At 39.2% G+C, this 25,383-nt stretch overlaps 1 protein-coding gene and 1 pseudogene across 3 annotated transcripts in view; one reads left to right on the top strand and one right to left on the bottom strand.

Annotated features, from left to right (window-relative positions):
* Positions 1-9,434: 9,434 nt before the first annotated feature.
* LOC100618480 (T-complex protein 1 subunit alpha-like) lies at positions 9,435-19,916 on the bottom strand (annotated as a pseudogene).
* A 185-nt stretch (positions 19,917-20,101) lies between these two features.
* Positions 20,102-25,383, top strand: part of OTOF (otoferlin) — a 181,508-nt gene continuing 176,226 nt past the window's right edge. For all 3 annotated transcript variants that reach the window (XM_007475949.3, XM_007475948.3, XM_056813149.1), the window contains exon 1: positions 20,102-20,320. In XM_007475949.3, the coding sequence (XP_007476011.1) occupies positions 20,242-20,320 (79 nt within the window). In that variant the 5' untranslated portion in view covers positions 20,102-20,241. The remainder of the gene's footprint in view (positions 20,321-25,383) is intronic.

Raw genomic sequence — 25,383 nt, 5'->3', positions numbered from 1 at the left:
GTCACCCGGCAACGACACGCCGGCCCTGGCAACCGGAGTCCACAACTGTGTCCAGCCCTAAAGGCGCCCCACAAAATGCACGCCTCTCTGGGAGGAGGCTGGCCTTTCCCTCTGCTCCTGCTGCCTTCCCTGCTTGTCCCAGACTTGACATATTTTGCATTTGATTCCGGATCTTCCTTGCTGGACCTGGGTTCGAAATTTGCATTCCTGTATTGACGAGATGACTGGCCCATCAGATTTGCGGATGACTCAAAGCTGTCCAGAATAGCTAATATGTAGGATGACAAGATCGGGATCTCAAAGGACCCGTCTGAACTGTGTTGAATCTAATAACATGAAATTCAATAGAGAAATGTAAAATGCTTCACTGGGGTACCAAAAGTCAGCACTACAAGTTTAAGATGAGGGAACTGTGGATAGATAGAGATTCCGAAAATGAGCTTGGGGTTTTAGTGGACTGCAAATTCGATGTGAATAGTTAGTATAATATGACAACGGAAAACAAAAAGCAAAAAACAACTCTAAGAACTTGGATTACATTAAGAGGAGTGATGGGGGAAAAAATAAAAAGAGGAGTGTAGTTTCCGGAAATAAGAGAGGGGAAAGTCCCATTGAACCCTGTCCTAATCAGAACTATTTGGCCATTGTGCTCATTAGGGTTAAAGAAGGGTTTGTGGACTGAAGAGAGCTTTCAAGATGGTATAGTGCCCCGAGACATAAAATAAAAGGATTGGTTGAAGAAACTAGTCAAGGCTGAGTTCAGGGTTTTAGCCTAAAGAAGAGTCAAGAGGGATAGGATTTCTACAAGTACTTGAAGCTCTATCTCATGGGGGCAGAAGTAATCGTTCTGTTGGACCCCAGAGGGCAGAACTCAAAGTGATATGTGAAATTTAGAGATGGAAATTTAAATTTCCATATAATGTCAGGCACATATTAAACCCAGTGGAATGGCGCTGGAGTGGGGTGGGATGAGAGGAGGGAAAGAACACGAATCATGTAACCATGGAAACATTCTAAATAAATTAATTAAAAAATAAACTTAAAAAATAATAAATTTGATGTCAAGAAAATTTCCCAAATAATTGGAATCACCCCAAGGCAGCATGGGTTGCTTTGAGCAATGGGTGGTGGAGTCTCCCTCTTAGAGGTCTTCAAGAAAATATTAGACAGCTTTAGGGGTAGGTCTTCAAGAAAAGACTAGAAAAAACCATTAGTAAATTTCGTTATAATGGGGGTCCCTTTGGTGTATTTGTTTAGACTAGCTGGCCACTGAAGGGAGGCCCTTTCAATTCTCAAAATCTGTGATTCTGTGATAGTTCAATGTTGTTTTGAGGAAGGCATAATGTACAACTTAAAGTAATGGGAAGATGTAAATGGTTATTATAATTACAGTTTTTGTTATAAATGCTGGTGAGGGACAGGCCTCATTTTGTCCCTTTTTCTGAAGGTACTTAGAAAGAGAAGCTGAGAGAATGTTTATCCACTCCAGTGTCCATGTGCAATGTGTTTTGAAAATCATGGACCAAGATAAACTCAGAATGGGTGAATGACTTGAATATAAAGAAGGAAACTATAAGTATATTAGGTGAACACAGAATAGTATACATGTCAGACCTTTGGGAAGGGAAAGATTTTAAAACCAAGCAAGACTTAGAAAGAGTCACAAAATGTAAAATAAATAATTTTGATTACATCAAATTAAAAAGTTTTTGTACAAACAAAACCAATGTAACTAAAATTAGAAGGAAAGCAACAAATTGGGAAACAATCTTCATAACAAAAACCTCTAACAAAGGTCTAATTACTCAAATCTATAAAGAGCTAAACCAGTTGTACAAAAAATCAAGCCATTCTCCAATTGAAAAATGGGCAAGGGACATGAATAGGCAGTTTTCAGTTAAAGAAATCAAAACTATTAATAAGCACATGAAAAAGTGCTCTACATCTCTTATAATCAGAGAGATGCAAATCAAAACAACTCTGAGGTATCACCTCACACCTAGCAGATTGGCTAACATGACAGTTATGGAAAGTAATGAATGCTGGAGGGGATGTGGCAAAGTAGGGACACTAATTCATTGCTGGTGGAGTTGTGAACTGATCCAGCCATTCTGGAGGACAATTTGGAACTATGCCTAAAGGGTGATAAAAGACTGTCTGCCCTTTGATCCAGCCATAGCACTGCTGGGTTTGTACCCCAAAGAGATAATAAGGAAAAAGACTTGTACACAAACATTCATAACTGCACTCTTTGTGGTGGCCAAAAATTGGAAAATGAGGGGATGCCCTTCAATTGGGGAATGGCTGAACAAATTGTGGTATATGTTGTTGATGGAATACTATTGTGCTCAAAGGAATAATAAAGTGGAGGAGTTCCATGGAGACTGGAACAACCTCCAGGAAGTGATGCAGAGTGAGTGGAGCAGAACCAGGAGAACATTGTACACAGAGACTGACACATTGTGGTACAAGAGAAAGTAATGGACTTCTCCAGTAATGGCCTTACAATGTCCCTGAACAATCTGCAGCGATCTACAAGAAAAAAAAAAAACTATCCTCAAGCAGAGGACAAACTGAGGGAGTAAAAACACCGAGGAAAGGCAACTGCTTGACTACAGAGATTGAGGGGACATGATCAAGGAGAGACACTAAATGAGCACCCTAATGCAAATACCAACAACAAGGAAATGGGTTCAGAGCAAGGACACATGTGATACCCAGACAAATCGTGTGTCAGCTAGGGAAGGGGTGGTGGTGGTGGTGGTGGGGAACGGACAATAAGGATAAAAATAAAGAAGAAAGCAAAAGCAGTTCAATACAGATGTCAAATGGCCATATAAATATGGAACTAAATGAGACAACCTCATGTAACTCATGAAACTGAATGTTTGGCATTCAGTGGAGGGTGGTGGAAGCTTGTGATTCAAATATCCACTCGTGACTTGGAGCAAAAAATCCCCATCATGACTGCTCGTATCTCAAATTGTTCATGACTTAAGGTGCGCGTGTATTAAGGTACCACTGCAGTTGTGTTCAAGTAGTTGAAGGGCCATCACGTGAAAGAGACTTGCTCTCTTGGCTTGGTCCCAGGAGACAGAACTAGGAACAATGGGGGTCAGTAGCAAAGAAGTCAATTTAGCTTTGATGTCAGGAAAAACTGGTGAATGATTTGAGTTTTATAGCAAAGTAGAATACAGTGTGGTTCCAGATGATCAGGAGCTCCAGAGTAAGAGAACCTGGGCTCACATTCCAATTTCAGTCCATACTACATATGCATAAATTATTAAATTCATCCAGGCCTCAGTTTCCTCATTTGTAAAATGAAGGGTTGGAATAGTTGACCTTTTTGATCCCTTTAACCCTTGATTTATGATATTGTGAAAGTGCTTTTTGAGTATTTTTGGGTTTCCCATCCATGGAGGTCTTTGAGTATCGGATAGATGACACATGTAGGGTATATTTTAATAAGGATTACTATCTGGGTTTGAGTTGCACTAGAGGGCCACAGGATTCCATTCAACTCTGAGATTCTGGCTGTGAGTTTGAGTCCCAGCCCAAATTGCTCTATCTACTGCCAGTTATTAGCATTTTTATTTGCTCCTATGTTGAAGCTAGCAATTCTGGGATCTTTGGTAGACAAGAAAGTATGTATCTTAGGAAAAGCTTCATCAAAGCCTCCTAGAAATCAACTTTTTAAAGATGAATTGAATTGAAATTGGAGGGAGACCTCATGGAGAACACATGGTCTTATGAAGAGGAACAGAGAACACATGGAACCTACAAAGCATCTGATGCTGGTGAAGCTGCCTAGGGATAAAAAGGAAGGAGTGAGATTGAGAGAAATTCATGCATCTTTGATGAGTGAGGGGTGGCCTCCCTTTTAAAGTAATTATTCTTACAAGCTATGTACTAAATTCACTTTTTTCCATTCTCAGAAGTAATACAAGTGCTCTTAGCATCTTTTGAATTTCCACAACGTGGGGCAAAAACCAGGCTATTCTAGCCTGGTTTCAGCCTTCATGTGCCTTGTGGTTATTTCCTGGGTTGCATTAATACAACATTCCTGCACAAGGCACCAATTTTCATTCTCTTGGACACAATATTTTCACTACTCTCTCCCCTATTATTTTCCCCCATTTTATTATTATGCAAAACGCTTCCATATTGGTCATTGTTGTAAGAGCACACTCATACATAAAATCCCAAAATAAAATCAAAGATACACTAATGGGAAAGGCAACTCCAACAGTTCCTTCTCTGCAGATAGAGAGCTTTCCCTGTCTTAAGTCTTTCAGGATTGTCCCAGGTCATGGCATTGCTGAGAAGAGCCAAGTTTTCACAGATAATTATCGTACAATATTGCTATTATTTTGTACATTGTTCTCCCAGTTCTACTTATTTTGCTCTGCATCAGTTCCTGCAGATTTCTCCAGCTTTTCCTGAAATTATTCTGCTTATCATTTCTTATAGCACAATAGTATTCCATTATCAACATGTACCATGATTTGTTCAACCATTCCCCAATTGATGGATTCCAATTCTTTGCCACCACAAAAAGAACAGCTTTAAATATTTTTTTACAAGTAAATCCTTTGCCCCCTTTTTTTAAATCTCTTTGGGATACAGATACGTAGTGGCATTACTGGATTTAAGGGTATGCACAGTTTTATAGCCCTTTGGGTATGGTTCTAAAATGCTCTCTGGAAAGATTCAATCAGTTCACAACTCCACAAACAATCCATTAATGTCCCAACTTTGCAACATGCCCTCCAACATTTATCACTTTCCTTTATTGTAATATTGGCTAATCCAATAGGCATGAGGTGATACCTCAATGTTGTTTTAAGCTGTATTTCTCTAATCAAGAGGAATTTAGAACATTTTTTCATATGATCATTATTTTTTAATTTAAATTAATTTTAGTCAATTTATAATATCATTTCTTGGTTACAAGAATCATATTATTTCCCTCCCTCCCCTACTCCCACCCTTCCCGTAGCTGATGCTCAATTTCACTGGGTATTACATGTGTCCTTGATCAAAACCAATTTCCATGTTGTTGGTGTTTGCATTAGGATGTTCATTTAGAGTCTACATCCCCAACCATATTCCTTCAACCCATGTATTTAAGCAATTGTTTTTCTTCTATGTTTCTACTCCCACAGTTTTCCCTCTGAATATGGATAGTGTTTTTTCTCATAGATCCCTCCAAGTTGTTCAGGAACACTGCATTGCCACTAGTGGAGAAGGCCATTACATTTGATTGTACCACAGTGTATTAGTCTCTGTGTACAATGTTCTCCTAGTTCTGCTCTTTTTGCTCTGCATCAATTCCTGGAGATCATTCCAGTTCCCATGGAATTCCCCCAGTTTATTATTCCTTTGAGCACAATAGTATTCCATCAGCAACATATACCACAATTTGTTCAACCATTCCCCAATTGAAGGACGTCCCCTCATTTTCCAATTTTTTGCCACCACAAAGAGTGCAGCTATGAATATTCTTGTACATGTCTTTTTCCTTATTATCTCTTTGGGGTACAAACCCAGCAGTGTTATGACTGGATCAAAAGGCAGACAGTCTTTTAAAGACCTTTGGGCATAGTTCCAAATTGCCCTCCAGAAGGGTTGTATTAGTTCACAACTCCACCAGCAATGCATTAATGTCCCAACTTTGTCACATCCCCTCCAGCATTCATTACTTTCCATTGCTGTCATGTTAGCCAATCTGCTAGGTGTGAGGTGATACCTCAGAGTTGTTTTGATTTGCATCACTTTGATTATAAGAGTTTAGAACACTTTTTTCATGTGCTTATTAATAGTTGTAATTTCTTTATCTAAAAATTGCCTATTCATGTCCCTTGCCCATTTATCAATTGAAGAATGGCTTGATTTTTTGTTCAATTGGTTTTGCTCTTTTTAAATGTGAGTAATTAGACGTTTGTCAGAGGTTTTTGTTATGAAGATTGTTTCCCAATTTATTGCTTCCCTTCTGATTTTGGTTGCATTGGTTTTGTTTGTACAAAAAACTTTTAAATTTGATATAATAAAATTATTGATTTTACATTTTGTGATTTTTTCTACCTCTTGCTTGATTTTAAAGTCTTTCCTTTCCCAAAGATCTGACAAGTATACTATTCTGTGTTCTCCTAATTTGCTTATAGTTTCCTTCTTTATATTCAAGTCATTCACTCATTTTGAGTTTATCTTGGTGTAGGATGTGAGATGTTGATCCAAACCTAATCTCTCCCATACTGTCTTCCAATTTTCCCAGCAGTTTTTATCAAATAATAGATTTTGGTCCCAAAAGCTGGGATATTTGGGCTTATCATAGATTGTCTTGCTGAGGTCACTTACCCCAAGTCTATTCCACTAATCCTCCTTTCTGTCTCTTAGCCAGTACCAAATTGTTTTGATGACCACTGCTTTATAGAATAATTTGAGATCTGGTACTGCAAGGCAGTCTTCTTTTGCAATTTTAAAAATTATTTCTCTGGATATCCTTGATCTTTTGTTCTTCCAAATGAACTTTGTTATGGTTTTTTCTAATTCAGTAAAAAAAGTTTTTTGGTTGATCAATGGGTTTTCATATGATTATTGATGATTTTGATTTCTTCATCTGAAAATTGCTTGTTAATATCCTTTGACTATTTGTCAGTTTCTCTATTGTTTTCCATAACTTGTACCCCTTTAAACTACTACATAAAAGATTGTGGAGGGTGGAGATTGGGGTGTTGAGAAGGTTCCACAAAGCTTTTTAAAATAAGCAAAATATGTGAAAGCATGCACATTCATTTTATTTTATTTTTTTTGCATTTCAACATGTTGCTTCTTGTATGTTTACTTATATGCTCCTTGCATAAAAATGTACAGGTCTACTATCTGTCTTGGAATGTGAGTTCCATGAATATCTTTTATTAATTCCAGTATTAACTCCCTAGTATTGTATTCTGCTCACAGTGGGTGCCCCTAAATATGAATTGCTAACAGTGGTGATGATAATGAAGAAAAGTTCAAGTTTCTACATAGCAACTATCCAACAGATTATTTCTCAAACATCACAACCATGAAATTGGGCTGGGAACAATCAGAGGATGATTTCTGAATGAAACAAACCCAAAAGAGAAATACAGCTGCATAAAGTGGTATACTAGATAAGACTCATTTGGGCAGCTAGGAGGCGTAGTGAGAAGAGTGCTGATCTGGAAATCAGGAAAGCTCATCTTCCTGAGTCTATATCTAGCCTCAGACACTTACTAGCTGTGTGATCCTGGGTAAGTCACCTAACCCTGTTTGCCTCTGTTCTTCATCTGTAAAATGAGCTGGAGAAGGAAATAGCAAATCAGCCCAGTATCTTTGCCCTAAAGATCCCAAATGAGGTCAGGAAGAGTCAGATACAACTGAAAATGATTGAACAATAACAACAACAGATAAGACTCTAGACCTGGAATCAAGAAAGTCCAGGCTCAAATCCTCAATTATTTCCTAGTTACATATGGAACCCCACACAATTAATTTATCTTCTTTGAATCTAAGTTTCCTCATCTGTAAAATGAAGGAATTGGACCCAATGTCCTTTATGGTTTCTTCCATCTATGATTCCATAATCCTTATTCTTGGGAAGTTTTTCCAGATATCAGGTCTGAATTTGCACACATGCTCCTTTCCCAGTTCCTCTTGATTCTAGTGCCTTCCCTCTCTTGGTTTTGTCCTATTTGTCCTATATATGACTGGTTTGTACATAGCTATTTATATTTTTCTCCTCCCAAAATAACAATAACTCTGGACCCTAGAGGGTAAGAACAAGAAGGTAGGAAGAAGAAGTAATTGGTGGGAGTTCCCGAGAAACAGATTTAGGCTCAATGTAAGGAAAACCTTCCTACTGATTAGCATCCAGAAGTGAAAAGGGATGTCTGGGGAAGTAGAGGATTCCCTCTCACTGGAAGCCTCAAGCAAAAGCTGGATGACCACTTGTTGGTCATATTATAGTGGGTATTCTTATTCGGGGATAGGCTGAATTAGATGCCTCATGAAGTTCCTTCTAATTAAGATTCTTTGAGCCAGTTCATCTCATCATCCAATACACAATACATCCAAATACACAAATGAGTAAAGGTGAGTAGAGGAAGGAAATTAGCAGAGCTATGTCTTGGGTCAGCATTTGGAAATCCAAACAAATTAGAAAGGCTTCCTTAGAAAATTAATCTCCAGGGATCCATTAGAGATTTTTTTTGGGAATATCTCTTCACCTTAGACAATGAAGGCTGCAAACTGAGAACTATCTGGTAGTGATCTATTTTCCCAAGGCCCCTGGGTATCTGCTGGAATCACAAAATTTTATTTATATTTGTATGACGTCCAACTCAAACCTGGATAGCCATTGATGATGTTTCAGTGTTGCTGTTTGGTTGTGTCCAACTCTTCTTGACACCATTTGGAGTTTTCTCAGCAAATATACTGGAATGGTTTGTCATTTCTTTCTCCAACTCATTTGACAGAAGAGGAAACTGAGGCAAACAGAGTGAAGTGACTTGCCCAGGGTCACAGTTAGTGTCTGTGTCCAGAACTGAAGTTGGGAAGATGAGTCTTCTGCACCACCTAGCAGCCCACAGATAGGCATTTCCCAATACCAAATCCGTGTCACATGATTATCTAACCTGTGCTTGAATATCTACAGGCCGGAGGAACTCACCACCTCTCCCAGTGACTCATTCCCCTTTTGGGTAGTTCTAAATTTTAAAGTGTATTTCCTTATGTAAGGGTGGGGATTTCTATACTCATACCCCAATTAATGTAATCAAAGAAGGCCTGGATATTTCAATTGAATCAATCAATAAATCACTTATGTGCAAAGCATGGTGATAAGTTCTGGGATACTGACAGGAATATAAGACAGACCTCATCTCCTTTCCCAGTTCCAGGAGTTCACATTCTAATGGTGGGACAACACATAAGGAAAGTTTCAGCTTCAAGTCAGCTGGAAAAGTCCCATAGTCCATAAGGTTTAGTGGTGAAGAAAATATTAATGCTTTTTTTAAACCCTTACTTTCTTTTTTAGAATTGGTACTAAGGGCAAGATAGTGGTAAGAACTATGTTTAGGGGGCTAAGTGACTTGTTCAGGGTCACACAGCTAGGAAGAATATGAGTTCAGATTTGAACAGAGGATATCTCATCTCTGGACCTGGTTTTCTATCCTTTGAACTACCTGTACCTCTTAATGCTTCTTTAATTTCATTTCCTCTGATAAAGTGATATTGATTTCTTTTCTTTTCTTTTTGCAGAGAAAAGATGTTTTATTTTCTCTTTGATTTCCCTTACAAATATCAAGTTAACATGACAGGTTGTTATATTTTTATGTCATATTCTTAGTTCAAGACAAAATGATACAGGAGGAAACTAATCAGTAACACTGTTATAAATACAGAAAATAAGATTAGTCTTCAATAGCTCCAAAGTGAACTGCATCTTTGTGACTTCCTCCTCTTTTATCATCTTTACTTTGTAGATGTAACTTAATGAGGTCATCAATTCAAAAGATGGTAATTGCAGCTTCTATTGCATATCTCCAAGGCTTAACTTTAATCCTGGTAGGTTCAAATGCAAGTGTCAAATGCACTTCTGCCTGTTGTCTTGAGGTTTACCATTGATTAAGTCAAGACTAATCCATTTTAGCTCCTTGAATTCTGGGTTAACTTGCGCCTTATTATGAGAAGCTCTTAACTTGGCAACCAAATCTGTAGAGTCTTGGGCAGCATTAATTGCCAATGTGTTGGGAATAATGAGAAGAGATCTGGCATATCATGCAATAATAGCAAGTTGTTCCCATGATCCCATGCTGGTTGCATAGCACTCTAGATAAATGGAAAGAGCTGTTTCTAAAACACTGCCTGGCCCCATTGACTTTGACCCCAGGACTCTCTGAGCCACACAAAGAGCATCATATAAAGAGTGCTCCATCTCATTAAACACAAAGTTATTTACTCCATGTAAGATAATTGAGGCAGATGTCCAGCTTTAGTGTTTCTGATCAAACTTAGCTCATCATCACAAATTCTTTCTTTTACTATCTCTTCTGCCTGCAAACATTGAAGCCTCAAAACTTTCTTCACCTTCCAGATTAGTGAGGATAGACAAAATGGTTGCTCCAAATAATTTAGCAATTCATTTAAGAATCCTTTCTAAAGTTTCTGCTGCTGTAGTAATAGACTCAGCAAAGTACTTGAGACAGATATCATCAATTCCACCAGTGACTGGAATCTTTAAAATTTCCTCCTTGATAATATTGATTCTCTTTTTCTAATTTGTTCTAATTTTTCTGGGTCTGTAATAATCACTTGCACGACGCACGATTCCACTGGTTATCACATGTGTTCTTGGTTCGAACCCATTTCCATGTTGTTGGTATTTGCATTAGAGTGTTCATTTAGAGTCTCTCCTCAGTCTTATCCCCTTCCCCCCTGTAGTCAAGCAGTTGCTTTTCCTCGGTGTTTCTACTCCCACAGTTTATCCTCTGCTTGTGGATAGTGTTTTTTAGATCCCTGTAGATTGTTCAGGGACATTGCATTGACACTAGTGGAGAAGTCCATTACCTTCGATTGTACCACAATGTATCAGTCTCTGTGTATAATGTTTTCCTGGTTCTGCTCCTTTTGCTCTGCAACACTTCTTGGAGGTCGTTCCAGTCTCCATGGAATTCCTCTACTTTATAATTCCTTTTAGCACAATAGTATTCCATCACCAACATATACCACAATTTGTTCAGCCATTCCCCAATTGAAGGGCATCCCCTCATTTTCCAATTTTTTGCCACCACAAAGAGCACAGCTATGAATGTTCTTTTACAAGTCTTTTTCTTTATTATCTCTTTGAGGTACAGACCCAGCAGTGGTATGGCTGGATCAAAGGGCAGACAGTCTTTTATTGCCCTTTGGGCATAGTTCCAAATTGCCCTCCAGAATGGTTGGATCAATTCACAACTCCACCAGCAATGAATTAATGTCCCTACTTTGCCACATCCCCTCCAGTATTCATTGCTTTCCTTTGCTGTCATGTTAGCCAGTCTGCTGGGTGTGAGGTGATAACTCAGAGTTGTTTTGATTTGCATCTCTTTGTTTATAAGAGATTTAGAACACTTTTTCATGTGCTTATTAATAGTTTTGATTTCTTTATCTGAAAACTGCCTATTCATGTCCCTTGCCCATTTATCAATTGGAGAATGGCTTGATTTTTTGTTCAATTGATTTAGCTCTTTATAAATTTGAGTAATTAAACCTTTGTCAGAGTTTTTTATTATGAAGATTGTTTCCCAATTTGTTGCTTCCCTTCTGATTTTAGTTACATTCGTTTTGCTTGTACAAAACTTTTTAATTTGATGTAATCAAAATTATTTATTTTACATTTTATGACTCTTTCTAAGTCTTGCTTGGTTTTAAAGTCTTTCCCTTCCCAAAGGTCTGACATGTATACTATTCTGTGTTCACCCAATTTACTTATAGTTTCCTTCTTTATGTTCAAGTCATTCACCCATTTTGAATTTATCTTGGTGTAGGGTGTGAGATGTTGATCCAAACCTAATCTCTCCCACACCATCTTTGAATTTTCCTAGCAGTTTTTATCAAATAGTGGATTTTGGTCCCAAAAGCTGGGATCTTTGGGTTTATCATATACTGTCTTGCTGAGGTCACTTGCCCCCAGTCTATTCCATGGTTCCTCCTTTCTGTCTCGTAGCCAGTACCAAATTGTTTTGATGATCGCTGCTTTATAGTATAGTTTGAGATCTGGGACTGCAAGGCCCCCTTCCTTTGTGTGTTTTTTTTCATTATTTCCCTGGATATCCTTGATCCTTTGTCCTTCCAAATGAACTTTGTTATGTTTTTTTCTAATTCAGTAAAAAATTTTTTTGGAAGTTCAATGGGTATGGCACTAAATAGATAGATCAGTTTGGGTAGGATGTTCATTTTTATTATATTGGCTCGTCCTACCCATGAGCAGTTAATGTTTTGCCAATTGCTCAAGTCTAGTTTTAGTTGTGTGGAGAGTGTTTTGTAGTTGTGCTCATATAGTTCCTTTGTTTGTCTCGGGAGATAGATTCCTAAGTATTTTATTTTGTCTAAGGTGATTTTGAATGGGATTTCTCTTTCTAATTCTTGCTGCTGAGATGTGTTGGAAATGTATAGGAATGCTGATAACTTGTGTGGGTTTATTTTGTATCCTGCAACTTTGCTAAAGTTGTTGATTGTTTTGATTAGCTTCTTTGTTGATTCTCTGGGATTCTATAAGTAGACCATCATATCATCCGCAAAGAGTGATAACTTGGTCTCCTCTTTGCCTATTTTAATGCCTTCAATTTCTTTTTCTTCTCTAATTGCTATTGCTAGTGTTTCTAATACAATGTCAAATAATAGAGGTGATAATGGGCATCCTTGTTTCACTCCTGATGTTATTGGGAATGCATCTAATTTATCCCCATTGCAGATGATGTTTGCCGATGGTTTTAGATATATATATTGTTTATTATTTTTAGGAACGACCCTTCTATTCCTATACTTTCTAGTGTTTTTAATAGGAATGGGTGTTGTATTTTATCAAAGGCTTTTTTCTGCGTCTATTGAAATAATCATGTGATTTTTGTTGGTTTGCTTGTTGATATGGTCAATTGTGTGAATGGTTTTCCTAATACTGAACCAGCCCTGCATCCCTGGTATAAATCCTACTTGATCATGGTGAATGACCCTCCTGATCACTTGCTGGAGTCTTTTTGCTAGTATCCTGTTTAGAATTTTTGCATCTATATTCATTAGGGAGATTGGTCTATAGTTTTCTTTCTCCATTTTTCACCTGCCTGGCTTTGGAATCAGTACCATGTTTGTGTCATAAAAGGAATTTGGTAGAACTCTCTCTTTACTTATGTCAAATAGTTTGTACAGTATTGGGATTAGCTGTTCTTTGAATGTTTGATAGAATTCACTTGTGAATCCCTCAGGCCCTGGGGATTTTTTCTTAGGGAGTCCTTTGATGGCCTGTTGGATTTCTTTTTCTGATATGGGATTATTTAAGAATTCTGTTTCTTCTTCTGTTAGTCTAGATAATTTATATTTTTGTAAATATTCATCCATATTGCCTAGATTGGTATATTTAATGCTGTATAATTGGGCAAAGTAGTTTTTAATGATTGCCTTAATTTCCTCTTCGTTGGAGGTGAGTTCGCCCTTTTCATCTTTGATGCTGTATTTTTTTAAGTCTTTTATAAAATCTGGCCCCAGACACTTCCTAATTGTGTGATCTTGGGAAAGTCACTTAAGCCCCTGTACCTAGCCCTTACCTCTCTTCTGCCTTGGAAGCAATACATAGAATTAATTGTAAGACAGAAAATAAGAGTTTCTTTTAAAAGTCTTTTATATCACCTTTTAAAAAATATTTTTAATTTATTTTGTTAAATGTTTCCCAATTACATGTAAAACAAATTTTAACATTCATTTTAAAAGTTTTGAGTTTCAAATTCTCTCTTCTTCCTTCCTTCCCCCACCCCTGAGAAGGTAAGCAATATAACATCAATTTTACATGTGGAGTCATATAAAACATTAGCCAATGTGTAAAAGAAAACAAACACAAAAACAAGAACAGCTTAAAAGGCTTTTTAAAAAGTATGCTTTAATTTGCACTCAGAGATCATCAATTCTCTCTCTGGAAGTGGATAGCATTTTCATCATGTGTCCTTTGGAATTGTTTTAGATCATTGTCTTAATCAGAGTAGTTAAATCTTTTAGTTAAGCTTCATTACACTTTTGCTCTTACTATGTACAGTGTTCTCCTGGTTCTGCCCACTTCACTTTGATCAGGTCATGTGTCTTTCCAAGTTTTTCAGAAACTATTCTGCTCACCTTTTCTTATAATACAATAGTGTTCCATTATAATTATACACTACAAGTGGTTCAGCCATTCTGCAATTGAAGGGCATCCCCTCAATTTCTAATTCTCTGCCAGCACAAAAAAGAGATGCTATAAATATTTTTGTGTAAAGAGGTCCTTTTCTCTTTTCTTTGATCATTTTGGGATGCAGGGTATCAAAGGGTTTGCCCAGTTTTGGGCATAGTTCCAAATTGTGCTATAGAATAGTTGGACTAATTCACAACTCCACTAACAGTACATTAGTGTTCCAATTTTTCCAGATCCCTCTAAGCATTTGTCATTTTCCTTTTTTGTCATACCAGTCAATCTGAAAAGTATGAGATGGCATCTCAGTATTATTTTAATCTGTATTTCTTTAATCAATAGTGATTTCAAGAGCACTTTTTCATGTGACTTGATAACTTTCATTTCATCTTCTGAAAACTGCCCGTTCATAACCTTTGGTTTATCAATTGGGAAAATGATTGTATTCTTATACATTTGGCTCTATGAGGTCTCAGAAAAACTTGCTATAAATTCTATTCCTCAGTTTTCTGATTTCCTTCTAATTTTGGCTGCATTAATTTTATTTGTGCAAAAAATTTTAAGTTTTATATAATCAAAATTACCCATTTTACTTCCTATGACCCTTTCTATCTCTTGTTTGGTCATAAATGCTTCCCTCATCCAAAGATCTAACAGGTACATTTTTTCATGCTTCACTAATTTGCATATGTTATCCTTTATGTCTAAATCATTTATCCATTTTGACCTTATCTTGGTATACAGAATGAGTGGTTGGTCTCTGACTAAATTCTTCCAAATTGCTTTCTAGTTTTCCCAGAAACTTTTGTCAAATTGTGAGTTCTTAACCCCTAAAGTTTGTATCTTTGGATCTACCAAACACTAGATTACTATGATCATTTACTACTATGTATTATGTTCTTAAATTATTCCACTGGTCCAATACTATTTCCTAGCCAGAAATTGTTTTGATGATTATTGTTTTGTAATATAGTTTGAAATTTGGTACTGCTAAATCACCTTTCTTTACATTTTGTCTTCACTGATTCCCTTGATTGTTCTTGACCTTTTGTTCTTACATATGAATTTTATTATTTTTCCTAGCTCTATAATTCTTAGATAGTTTGATTGGCATGACACTGAATTAACTTAGGTAGAATTGTCATTTTTATTATATTGACTAATCCTATCTATGAGCAATTAATATCTCTTTAGATTTGTCTTTGTGTGAAAAGTGTTTTGTAATTGTGTTCATATACTTTTTGATTTGTATTGGCAGGTATTACAAGTATTTCATATTGTCAGCAGTTATTTTAAATAGAATTTCTCTTTCTATCTCTTCCAGCTGGGTATTATTCATAATATACAGAAATGCTGCGGGTTTCTGTGGGGTTATTCTATATTTTGCAACTTTTCTGAAGTTGTCAATTATTTTAGTTTTTTTTTAGTTGACTCCCCAGGGTTCTCTCAGTATACCGTTATGCCATCTGCAAAGGGAGAAAACTTTGCTTCCTCATTGCCTATTTTTGTTCCTTTGCTTTATTTTTCTTATCTTATTGCTATAGCTAGCATATCCAATACGATAATAAATAATAATAGTAATAACGTCCATCCTTGCTTTGCCCTTGATCTTACTGGGAAGGCTTCAAGTTTAATCCGGTTACAAATCATGCTTACTCTAGGTTTTAGATAGATGTTGTTTAGTTAATTAGTAATGTCTGACTCTTCAGTTTCCAATTTGGACTGTTTTGCTATTTTCTTCTCAAGATCATTTTACCAATGAGAACAAACAGAGTTAAGTGATTTGCCCAGGGTCACATAACTAAGTTATCTGAAGATACATTTGAACTCAAGTCCTCCTGACTCCAAGGGCCAGCACTCTGTTCATTGTGCCACCTAGCTGCCCTGTTTTTCTAGATAGATACTATTTTTTTAAGAAAGGCTCCATTTAGTCCCATGATTTTTAGTGTTTTAAATAGGAATGGGTGTTATATTATGTCAAAATCTTTTTCTGCATCTATTGATATAGTTGATTTTTGTTGTTTTTGTTATTAATATAGTCAATTATGTTTATATCTTTCTTAATACTGAACGAGTCCTGCATTCCTAGTATAAATTCTATATGGTCATAGTGTATGATTTTTGTGATATAATGATGCAATCTCCATGTTAGTGTTTTATTTAAGAAGTTTACATCAATATTCATTAAATAAATTGGCCTATAATTTCCTTTCTGTTTTTAGTTTCCCAGACTTAAGATATCAAAGCCATATTTGTGGCACAAAAAGAATTTGGAAGAAATTCTTTATCTGTTTTTTTAAAAATAGTTTATGTTTGCCTTCCTTTTGCATTGCTTTTCTTCAATAGATTGTAAGCTCCTTGAGGGCAGGGACTATCTTGTATACTCTTGTGTGTGTGAGTACCTGGCATATAGTAGGCATTTAATAAACTTCTATTGACTAATAACAATCAAAGGCAGTGAGAGGCAGCTAAGAGACTCAATGGATGAGAGCCTTAGACTTGGTTTCAGGAAGTCCTGAGTTCAAATCCTGAATTGTATACTTACTAGCACTGTTTCCAGGCACATCACTTAAGCTTTCTTAGCCTTGGTTTACTCATATGTAAAATAGTACCCACACCACAGGTTGTTGTGAGGTTCAACTGACATAACATATATACAATATTAAAGAGCTATATAAATGCTAACTATTCTTATAAAGGTAATTTGGAAGTGAGGGTACTAACAGTTGAGGAGGGATCAGGAAAGATTTCATGCCCAAGTTGATACTTGACTTTTTTTTTTAAACTCTTACCTTCCATCTTGGAATCAACACTGTGTACTGGTTCCAAGGCAGAAGAGTGGTAAGGGCTAAGCAGTGGGGGTTAAGTGACTTGCCCAGGGTCACACAGCTAGGAAGTATCTGAGGACAGATTTGAACCCAGGACCTCCCATCTCTGAGCCTGACTCTCAATCCACTGAACTACCTAGCTGCCCCCTTGGTACTTGACTTTTAAAGAGCCCACAACGCGTCAAACCTGGATCCTGTCTCTAATAGGACCAAATGATGTGTTTCCTGTAAAACTGAAAAATTGGCTAAAGGAAAATTGCTACTCTGACTATTCCCCCTACATAATTGACTATAAAAGGCAAGATACTAGTGGAAGCCACAAGAGACTTCCCTGAAACAATTCTATTCAATTGAGCAAATAGTTATTAAGCATCTTTGATGTACAAAGCAGCCTCTTAGGGAGACATAAAGATAGTGACGACAGGCTAAGACAAGTACACAAATCACTACAGTAAAAAAGAAAACAAGTAAGTATGAGTGCCACTTCGGGAAAGGCCAAGGAGCTAGTTCATGTCCACTGGGAGGGGAGGGAGGATCAAGGAAAGAAGTTTGGAGGGCAAATGGGCATGAGTCAAACAAACAGCAAGCATTTGTTTAGTAACTACTTGTGCCAATGTCCACTTCAAGGCCAGTGTGAGGTACACAAAGACAAACTCACTCCTACCCCCAAAAAAACTCCTTCTTTAAGAAGCTTACATTCCATCAGAAGGAATATGGACACAAATATAAGTAAATACAAAATATATACCATGAAAGTATGAAGGAATGAAGTACCACCTTCCCAAGAGTGAATAAAGGGGAGAGGGGTGAGAGAAGAAAGATTCAGACTGGAGAGGCGGGTAACATCCCAATCTATGGTCCGGTAAGTTCCTATTTTAACTATTCTTGTCAACTAGATACTTAACTCTTTATTTCTATATGCAGAAAGATCACAAGTATTGGGTAGGGGTCAGAGGAAAGGGGAGCATCCTCTGAATTTGGCACCTGGAGACAAAGCCCCAATTAGCTCTATCAGTTACTACCACCTGGTTATAGTGTATCTTTTGCTTGGATTCTTCACGGTGGACAGGAAAAAAGCTCCCAACTTCTCTGTGGGAAGATCCTCCTCATTTTGATCCTGACCTATCTTGCCAACCTTCTGCCCATTTCTTTCTTTTCAATGAGCCTTTCTTCCAGGCAAACTGGACTATTCCCTGTTTTCTGAGTATGGCTCAGCCTTTCCCACCCCTGTGCCTGGGCTCTTGCTGCTGTTTTTTTTTTCCTAGTTGTCAAATTCAAGATTTTTTTTTCAAGGCTTATCTTAAATGTGCCCTATGTAGGAAGCCTTCCATGGACTCCCTCAGCTCCCACCTGTCCATTCCTATTCTTTGTACATCTGTTATTGTTTTTCTCCATTCTTTCTACTGGACCCTAAACCTTTGGGGGTGGGCAGGACAAGACATTATTAATTTATTGGCATATCCCACAGCATCTAGCATAATACCTTCTATGTGGAAGGAAGGAAGAGAGAGGGAGAGAGGAAGGAAGGAAGGAAAGGAAGGAAGGAAGGAAGGAAGGAAGGAAGGAAGGAAGGAAGGAAGGAAATAAGGAAGGAAGGAAGGAAGGAAGGAAGGAAGGAAGGAAGGAAGGAAGGAAGGAAGGAAGGAAGGAAGGAAGGAAGGAAGGAAGGAAGGAAGGAAGGAAGGAAGGAAGGAAGGAAGGAAAGGAAGGAAGGAGGGAGGAAAAGGTATTTGTTGGGAATGCAATTGGGAGGAGGTAATTGAGGAAGATCAATTCCTAGAGAAGTGAGAGATCTAATACAGGCATTTTTCTCTGGCTGGGGGCTCATATCTAAAATATATAGAAATATTTAGAATTACAGATCATTCAATACAACTTTCTAAAGAAGAGAAGCATTATACTGGGAAACTCATCTAGCTAATGTGTCAGTAGTAGAGAGATTGAAGAACAAATAGGGGCATTCAAACAACACAGCCCATCACACAGCTACTGTTAAACATGTTGATCAAATACATATGGATTGATTGTTTACTCCACAGTAATGAAGGATTACTCCCACAGTTGGAATGCATGTCCCTATACCCACAAGCCACTTGAATCAGTCTGCAGTGCAGAGTAGAACTCCTGGTTCCTGGCTAGACATAGGTCATAGTGCATCCTCAACATCGGGACAAACAAAGTAAAAAAGCCCCTCCCTTTAGGAATTTACATTCTGTGGGAAAATTAACACATGTACATCAATAAACATCAAAAGACACCAATAAATGTTATCTAAGTAAGTTCACTGAGCATTCATTTTTGTTGTTCATTTGTTTCAGTCATGTCTGACTTTTTGTGACCCCATTTGGAGTGTTCTTAGCAAAGATACTGGAATGGTTTGCTATTTCCTTCTCTAGATGAGAAAACTAAGGTATGCAGGGGTAAGTGACTTGCCCAGAGTCATCCAGCTAGTATCAGAAGCTGGATGCCCAGTGCTCTATCTACTGGGCCACCCATTTCTTCTCTCAAATTTCCAAGAGTAAGAACTAAGGCTTTGAGATCATCTTCTTGATCCTTAGTTATTTGCTGGGGACTCCTGGAATAAAATCTCCATATTGCCCAATATGGAAGGAGATGTTACAGGTGATGAATCTTCCTGAGTAAAGTCTGACATACTCTGGAACTGTCTGTTAAGGCCTATTGATCCTCGAATTAGCACCAAGGCTGGGTGTGAGATCTCGTTATGTATCCTGAGCATCACTGAGCACAGCTATGAGGAGATTCCCCTGAAAGCACACTTCTGACAGCTTAGTCCTGTGTAAACCCATTGTCATCCACATGTCTGCTTTTCACAATGAAGAGAACTGGATTCAGCTCAGTTCTTCTCTTCGCAGGCATTAGCACTTCCTCTTTGGGCACAGAAATAATCTGTGCTGCCTTCTCCTCGCCCCTTCCCGTTTCAGTTTACCCCTTGTTCCCACTGGCATCTCTCCTGACAGACAAAGAATAGAAGACTCAGGCTTCCTCAGAAGCAGTGGCAGGGGCTGCTGGAGCCACAAGATTCTGGGAGAAGACACCTGAAGCTGAGCAGGGCTTTCTTTATCTGGGAGAAGGCAGCTCGTGAAAAATTCATTCCCAGACTCTGTGCTGGCGGTGTAGTCCTCCCATGCATGCATGCACACATGTACACTAGCTCGCATACACACACACACACACACACACTCACACACTCATCCACAGAGCCCACTCTTGGAATGGTGGCTCTGGATTGACAACTCCGAGCTGAAGAGGGGGGAGGAGGCTGCTCTGCTGCTGAGTGGCGGGCGGTGAAGAACAGCAGCTCCTCTTTCTTGGGTCTCTGTGGGCAGCATCTAGGGTGAAGGAGGAGGAGGCAGAGGGAAGAAGCAGAGTGAGAGGCTCGCAGGCTGCGTCGCTTCAGCTGCCCCTCAGTGGCACTGGCCCATTGCCTACCCACTCTGGAGGCGGCCCTCCCTGTCCAGCATGGCTCTCATAGTTCATCTGAAGACCATCACAGAGCTGAAGGGCAAGGGTGATCGCATCGCCAAAGTCACTTTCCGAGGTATGGACCAGTCCTATTCACTTTCCAAGACGTGGGCTTTTAGGGGGATCCCTCCCTCACTTTGAAATATGCCAAGCTCCTTGGAATAGCACCTGCAGGATTCGCGAGGGTGAGGAGGATTGGGGTGGAGGGCAGAGCAAAAGTTCTCTGCAGAACCCTAGGAGATGGGGGCTTGAGTTGGATAACAGCACCTGCCTCTCGCTAGGCTGCTCCTTTGGATTTCTTGAGCAATGAGGGCTCTCCCTGTTTCTATATCTCTTTGTCTGTGTTGCCCCCCCTTATTGTTCTGCCCTTTTCCCCCTATCTCTCTTTACCTTTGTGATTCTTCATTGCTCCTTCTTGAGTTGGGTGAGAATTCATCTGGTTGCAGGGGGCTTCGGAGAGGAAAGAGAAAGGATCCTGATCTCTGAATAAGGTGGCAGTTGGGAAGAGGCTAGCATAATCTCCCAGTAGACCAGTACTGAAGAGTTCTCCCCTTGTAAGACTGCAGAGATCTAGTCTGGTTTTAGTTCTGGCCAGATTTCTGTGGTTCCATCCCCCCCCCCCATCTTCACTCACACACAGGGTTGAGGATCTGATCCCAAATAGGCACAGATGTTCAAGTTGTACCCCAGCCTAGAAGCTCAAGAAGGCTGGGGTGAACCTGTGCCCAGACCATCTTGACCAGCCTTCAGATCTGTGGGGTCTGTGCATCAGCCTGTGTGTTTCCTTGAGCCCTATTCAATTCTCACCCTTGCTCCCTCTCCACAGCTCCCTTGGGACACCCCCTCTTCTATTTGTGCTCTATGACTGCCTTTTCCCTCATCTCAGCTTCTCTTGTCTCTTGCCCATTCCTCTGTCTCAGGACATGCCCATGGTGCCCTTTGTCCAAAGCCCAGAGGACATATCTCGCTTTTCAGACAGTGATTTTGGGGGTGTACTGCGGAGAGTCAGGTTCAAATCCTGTCTCAGATACTTACTTAGCTGTGTGACTGGGCAAGCCATTTAATCTTTGTTTGCTCATCTGTAAAATGGGGATACAAATAGTGCCTACCTCACAAGATGGTTGTTAGGATCAAATGAGATAAAATATATAAAAGGCTTTGAAAGCCTTATAAATAGCAGCTGTGTTATTAGTATTAGTATGTTGGTGGGAATCCACCTCCACTGAGTGATGAGTGGGGCAGGGGAGAAATGTAGGGAGAAAGCACATCCCCTCCTCATCTTCCAGGCAGAAGAATCCTATACGACAGGAGTCGTATTTTGTGATCCCAAAATGTTTCTTTACCTGTCCTGTATCAAGGAAGAGCAAATGCTGAGGAGGGAGGAGCTGAGTTTCCTTTCCCCTCCTTTACAACAGATAGGCAGGAACCCCAAGGGAATGAGCTCCTTGTAGGGAGAGAGATTACAACAGAGCTGCTTTGCCTCAGGCTTCTAAATATTAGAAGACACATTCCCTCTCATGGCATTCCTAAGGGCATGGGACTCTTCTGGCCCACCAGGCCTGCAAAGTGTTCTCATTTCATTCTGGCCATATGGAAGGTGATGGTGGCTGCTGTGCTCTCCCCCTATTTTAGTCCCTGTGAATGCCTGTAGCTTGCCTCTCTGACCTCTTCCCAGGAGCTGGGAGACAAAGGGGTCATCCGTTGTACCAAAGGTGCAAGCACGCTGTCTCTGGAGGCCAGGCCTCCCCTTCCCTCATACAATTGTACCCCCCCCCCCCCAGTGTTTCAAACTAAAATTAGCCATGGAACCATGGAAAGGAAGTCAGGCCAAATGCTCGAGGTAACCTTCTAGGTCCTTTGCTCACTCTAGGCAAAGTCCTCCCCAGCCTGGCCCCTCTCTGTTCCTGTTCCATCTCTGGTGGCCTCCCCAAGAACAACTTCTCTGTCTTCCCTATGACATTGTCTCCCCTAACCCTTTCCCACATCTGCCCCAGGCACTAGGATTCCTAGGTATGTCTCTGAACAGCAGCTGAATCAGGAGCAGAATGACAAATTAGCAAGGGGAGCAGATTGATAGAAGAGGCAATGGCTGGGTAGGTTGTCCTTCTTGGCACCATCCAAGGTATACTTTTTCCCTGCAACACTCTCTGCATGGTGCTTGTAGAAACTGACCAAAAAAATCCATATTTCTTTCATCTTTATCAAACTGCATTTTGATCTCATAGAGAACACAGTGTTTAGATGCTGGATTACTCTTAGCTCAAATAATAATTAACTCAAATAACAATTCACATTTTTTCTTACATTTCAGATATAAAGTTTAAAAAACTCTTTAGTAAAAAAAACCTAAAAGAACGATGATGCAGCAAGTATTTTTACTCCCATTTTACAGATGAAGAACCTGAGGCTGAAGGGCAGGGTAGCTATGTATGCCAAAAGTGTCAAACACATAGCCTGCTAGCGTCATGCAGTCCACAACAGTCTTGAGTAAGATCTGTACCACATTAAAATGTAGTCAGAGGGGCCAACTGGGTGCCTCAGTGGGTTGAGAGCCAGGCCTAGAGACGGGAAGTCCTAGGTTCAAATTTGGCCTCAGACACTTCCTAGCTGTGTGACTCTGAGCAAGTCACTTAACCCCAATTGTCTAGCCCTTACCTTCTGCCAAAGAACCAATACACAGTATTGATTCCAAGATGGAAGATAGGGGTTTTTAAAGAATGCAATTGGAAAATATATAACAAAATAAAAATATGATAAAACAAAGATAGCATTAATATAATTTTCTAAGTCAATTCTGTGACCCTCAGGGATCCTTTGTGCACAATTTTGTAGCCCCATTTCTATTTAAATTTGACACCACCACAGGATTCAAACAGATTTCTACAGATTGTAAAATTCCACTATGCCTCTCGGCCTTTAACTTGGGGTTTACACAAAGATAATGTCCCTGAGGCTACCTAAATCAATTCCATTCTGCAGGCAAATAATTTAAGGAAAAATGAGAAAAGAGCTATTTGAGTTGCCCCTGGAGTCATGAAAGAGAATAAAAAGAATGTAAACCTCTTAAGAGGAAGGACTGCTTCGTTTTTGTGGTTGTATCCCAGGCCCAGGACAGTGCCTAAAAAAGTGATTGTTTAATAAAGGTTCATTGAATTGAATTGATGAGGAAAGAAAAAGGAGGTGTGATTCTTGAACCCACTCCCCTCTCTGTCATCTCTTGCTATTTTCCTTCCACATAGATCTAACCTCCTCCCCCATACCCATCTTCCTGATGCTTCTTCCTCAAGTTGGGACCCTAGACTCTCAGAGAGAGGATGGGGGAGACAGCTAAAGCTGGTTGCCGAGTGAGCTAATAATAATAACAACAACCACAATAAACAACCCGCATTTATGCAACATTTTGAGATTTATGAAGGATTTGTGACACTTTATTCTACAGCCACCCTGGGAGTTATGGACTATTGTTCATTGTTGTTTAGTTGTTTCAGTTCTGACTCTTTGGGACTCCCTTTGGGGTTTTCTTGGCAAAAATTACTGGAGTGGTTTACCATTTCCTTTTCCAGCTCATTTTATAGATGAGGAAACTGAGGAAGGCAGAGGTTAAATGACTTGCCCAGGGTCCCATAACTAGTAAGTGTCTGAGGCCAGATTTGAACTCAAGAAGATCAATCTTCCTGATTCCAAGTATAGCAATGGATAGAGATCCATTGTGCCACCTAGCTGAATTCCTACCCATCCTCTACCTAAGTCAAATCAAATGCTACTTCCTCCTGGATGACTTCCTTTACCATTCCCTGCTTCAATAACCACATTCCCCCCTCAGACATACCATAATATTTTGTATGCAACTCTATAATGTGTGAATTAAATTAATTGAAGTGTTCATGGTGTACGATTATTTCATTCTTTGTATTTGTATCCCAGTACATAGCACAGCGCCTGGCATCTAGATGTTTAATAAATATTGATTGATTGATTGATTGCAAAGGTATCTGTGTTGTATCTCATCCCCATATTGTCTTGTCTAAATTTATGTCTTCTCCTGCATAAAACAGATACTGAATTCAGGGTAGGCAATGAATTCTTGGTTGTTGAATGAGTCTGATAAGACTAGGCTCTTCACAAACGACCCTATTGGGTAGAGAAGGAATACAAATAACATTTTACCCCCTTGACCGAACAATCACTCAAAAACCAAGCACTAACTTACTCTGCATCAGCCACTGGACTAAGTAAGATACCAAAACAAAATGAAACAGTCCCTGCCCTCGAGGAGATTACCTACCACGTGCATAGAAGTGTAGACCCAGGAAATGGAGCTGTGGTTCCACTGTTGCAGGGAATACTTAAGGAGGCAGCAAAATATAGCCTTAGATCCCCATTAGCAACTGAGAGTTTTAGAAACCTAGGCCAACGAGAGGTTGAGTGACTTTTCCAGGATTGTACACTGGTTGTTTTTTTATTTGCAAAGTAATGTTTAATGTTTATAAAGCCAAAGGGCTGGGATTCCCAAGGTACTTAAAAAAAAATTCTGTACAGTTCAAGGAGAACAAGGAGTCCTAAGGCACACCACTATGTACAAATAACTTACACATGAAACTTCCTTCCCTGGAAGAACAGAGACAAGGAAGAAAGCAAGTCAGGTTGCTATTCCAAGTTTTTTCTTGTTTCTCCTTTTTTTGGGTGGGGTATATGTCAGGTGTGGGACTTGAAGCCAGGTCTTCCTGGCTTCAAGGATGTCTCACTATCATAATATACACTGCCTCTCTGGATACACAATGGTATACAGAGTAAATACAAAATAAACACAAGGTAGTTAAATACAAAGGTAGGTAGATGATACAGTGGATAGAGGGCTAGACCTGAAGTCAGAATGATCTGAGTTCAAATGCATCCTCAGACATGTACTGACTGTGTGACCCTGGGAAAGTCACTTAACTCTGTCGCAGTTTTCTTATCTGTAAAATGATATGGAAAAGGAAATGACAAGCCACTCTTTGTATATCTTTGCCAAGAAACCCCTAAATTGGGTCATGAAGAGTTGGACATGACTGAAACAAACTAACAAATATAAAAGTTAAATACAAACTAGGGAGGGAAGGAGGGCACTAGAGTTGAGGAAAACACTAATGACTTTAT

This window comes from Monodelphis domestica, chromosome 1 (assembly GCF_027887165.1).
Source record: "Monodelphis domestica isolate mMonDom1 chromosome 1, mMonDom1.pri, whole genome shotgun sequence".
Lineage (NCBI taxonomy): Eukaryota > Metazoa > Chordata > Mammalia > Didelphimorphia > Didelphidae > Monodelphis > Monodelphis domestica.
The sequence above is the reverse complement of the archived record's forward strand: the minus strand, read 5'-3'. Positions and strand labels throughout refer to the sequence as shown.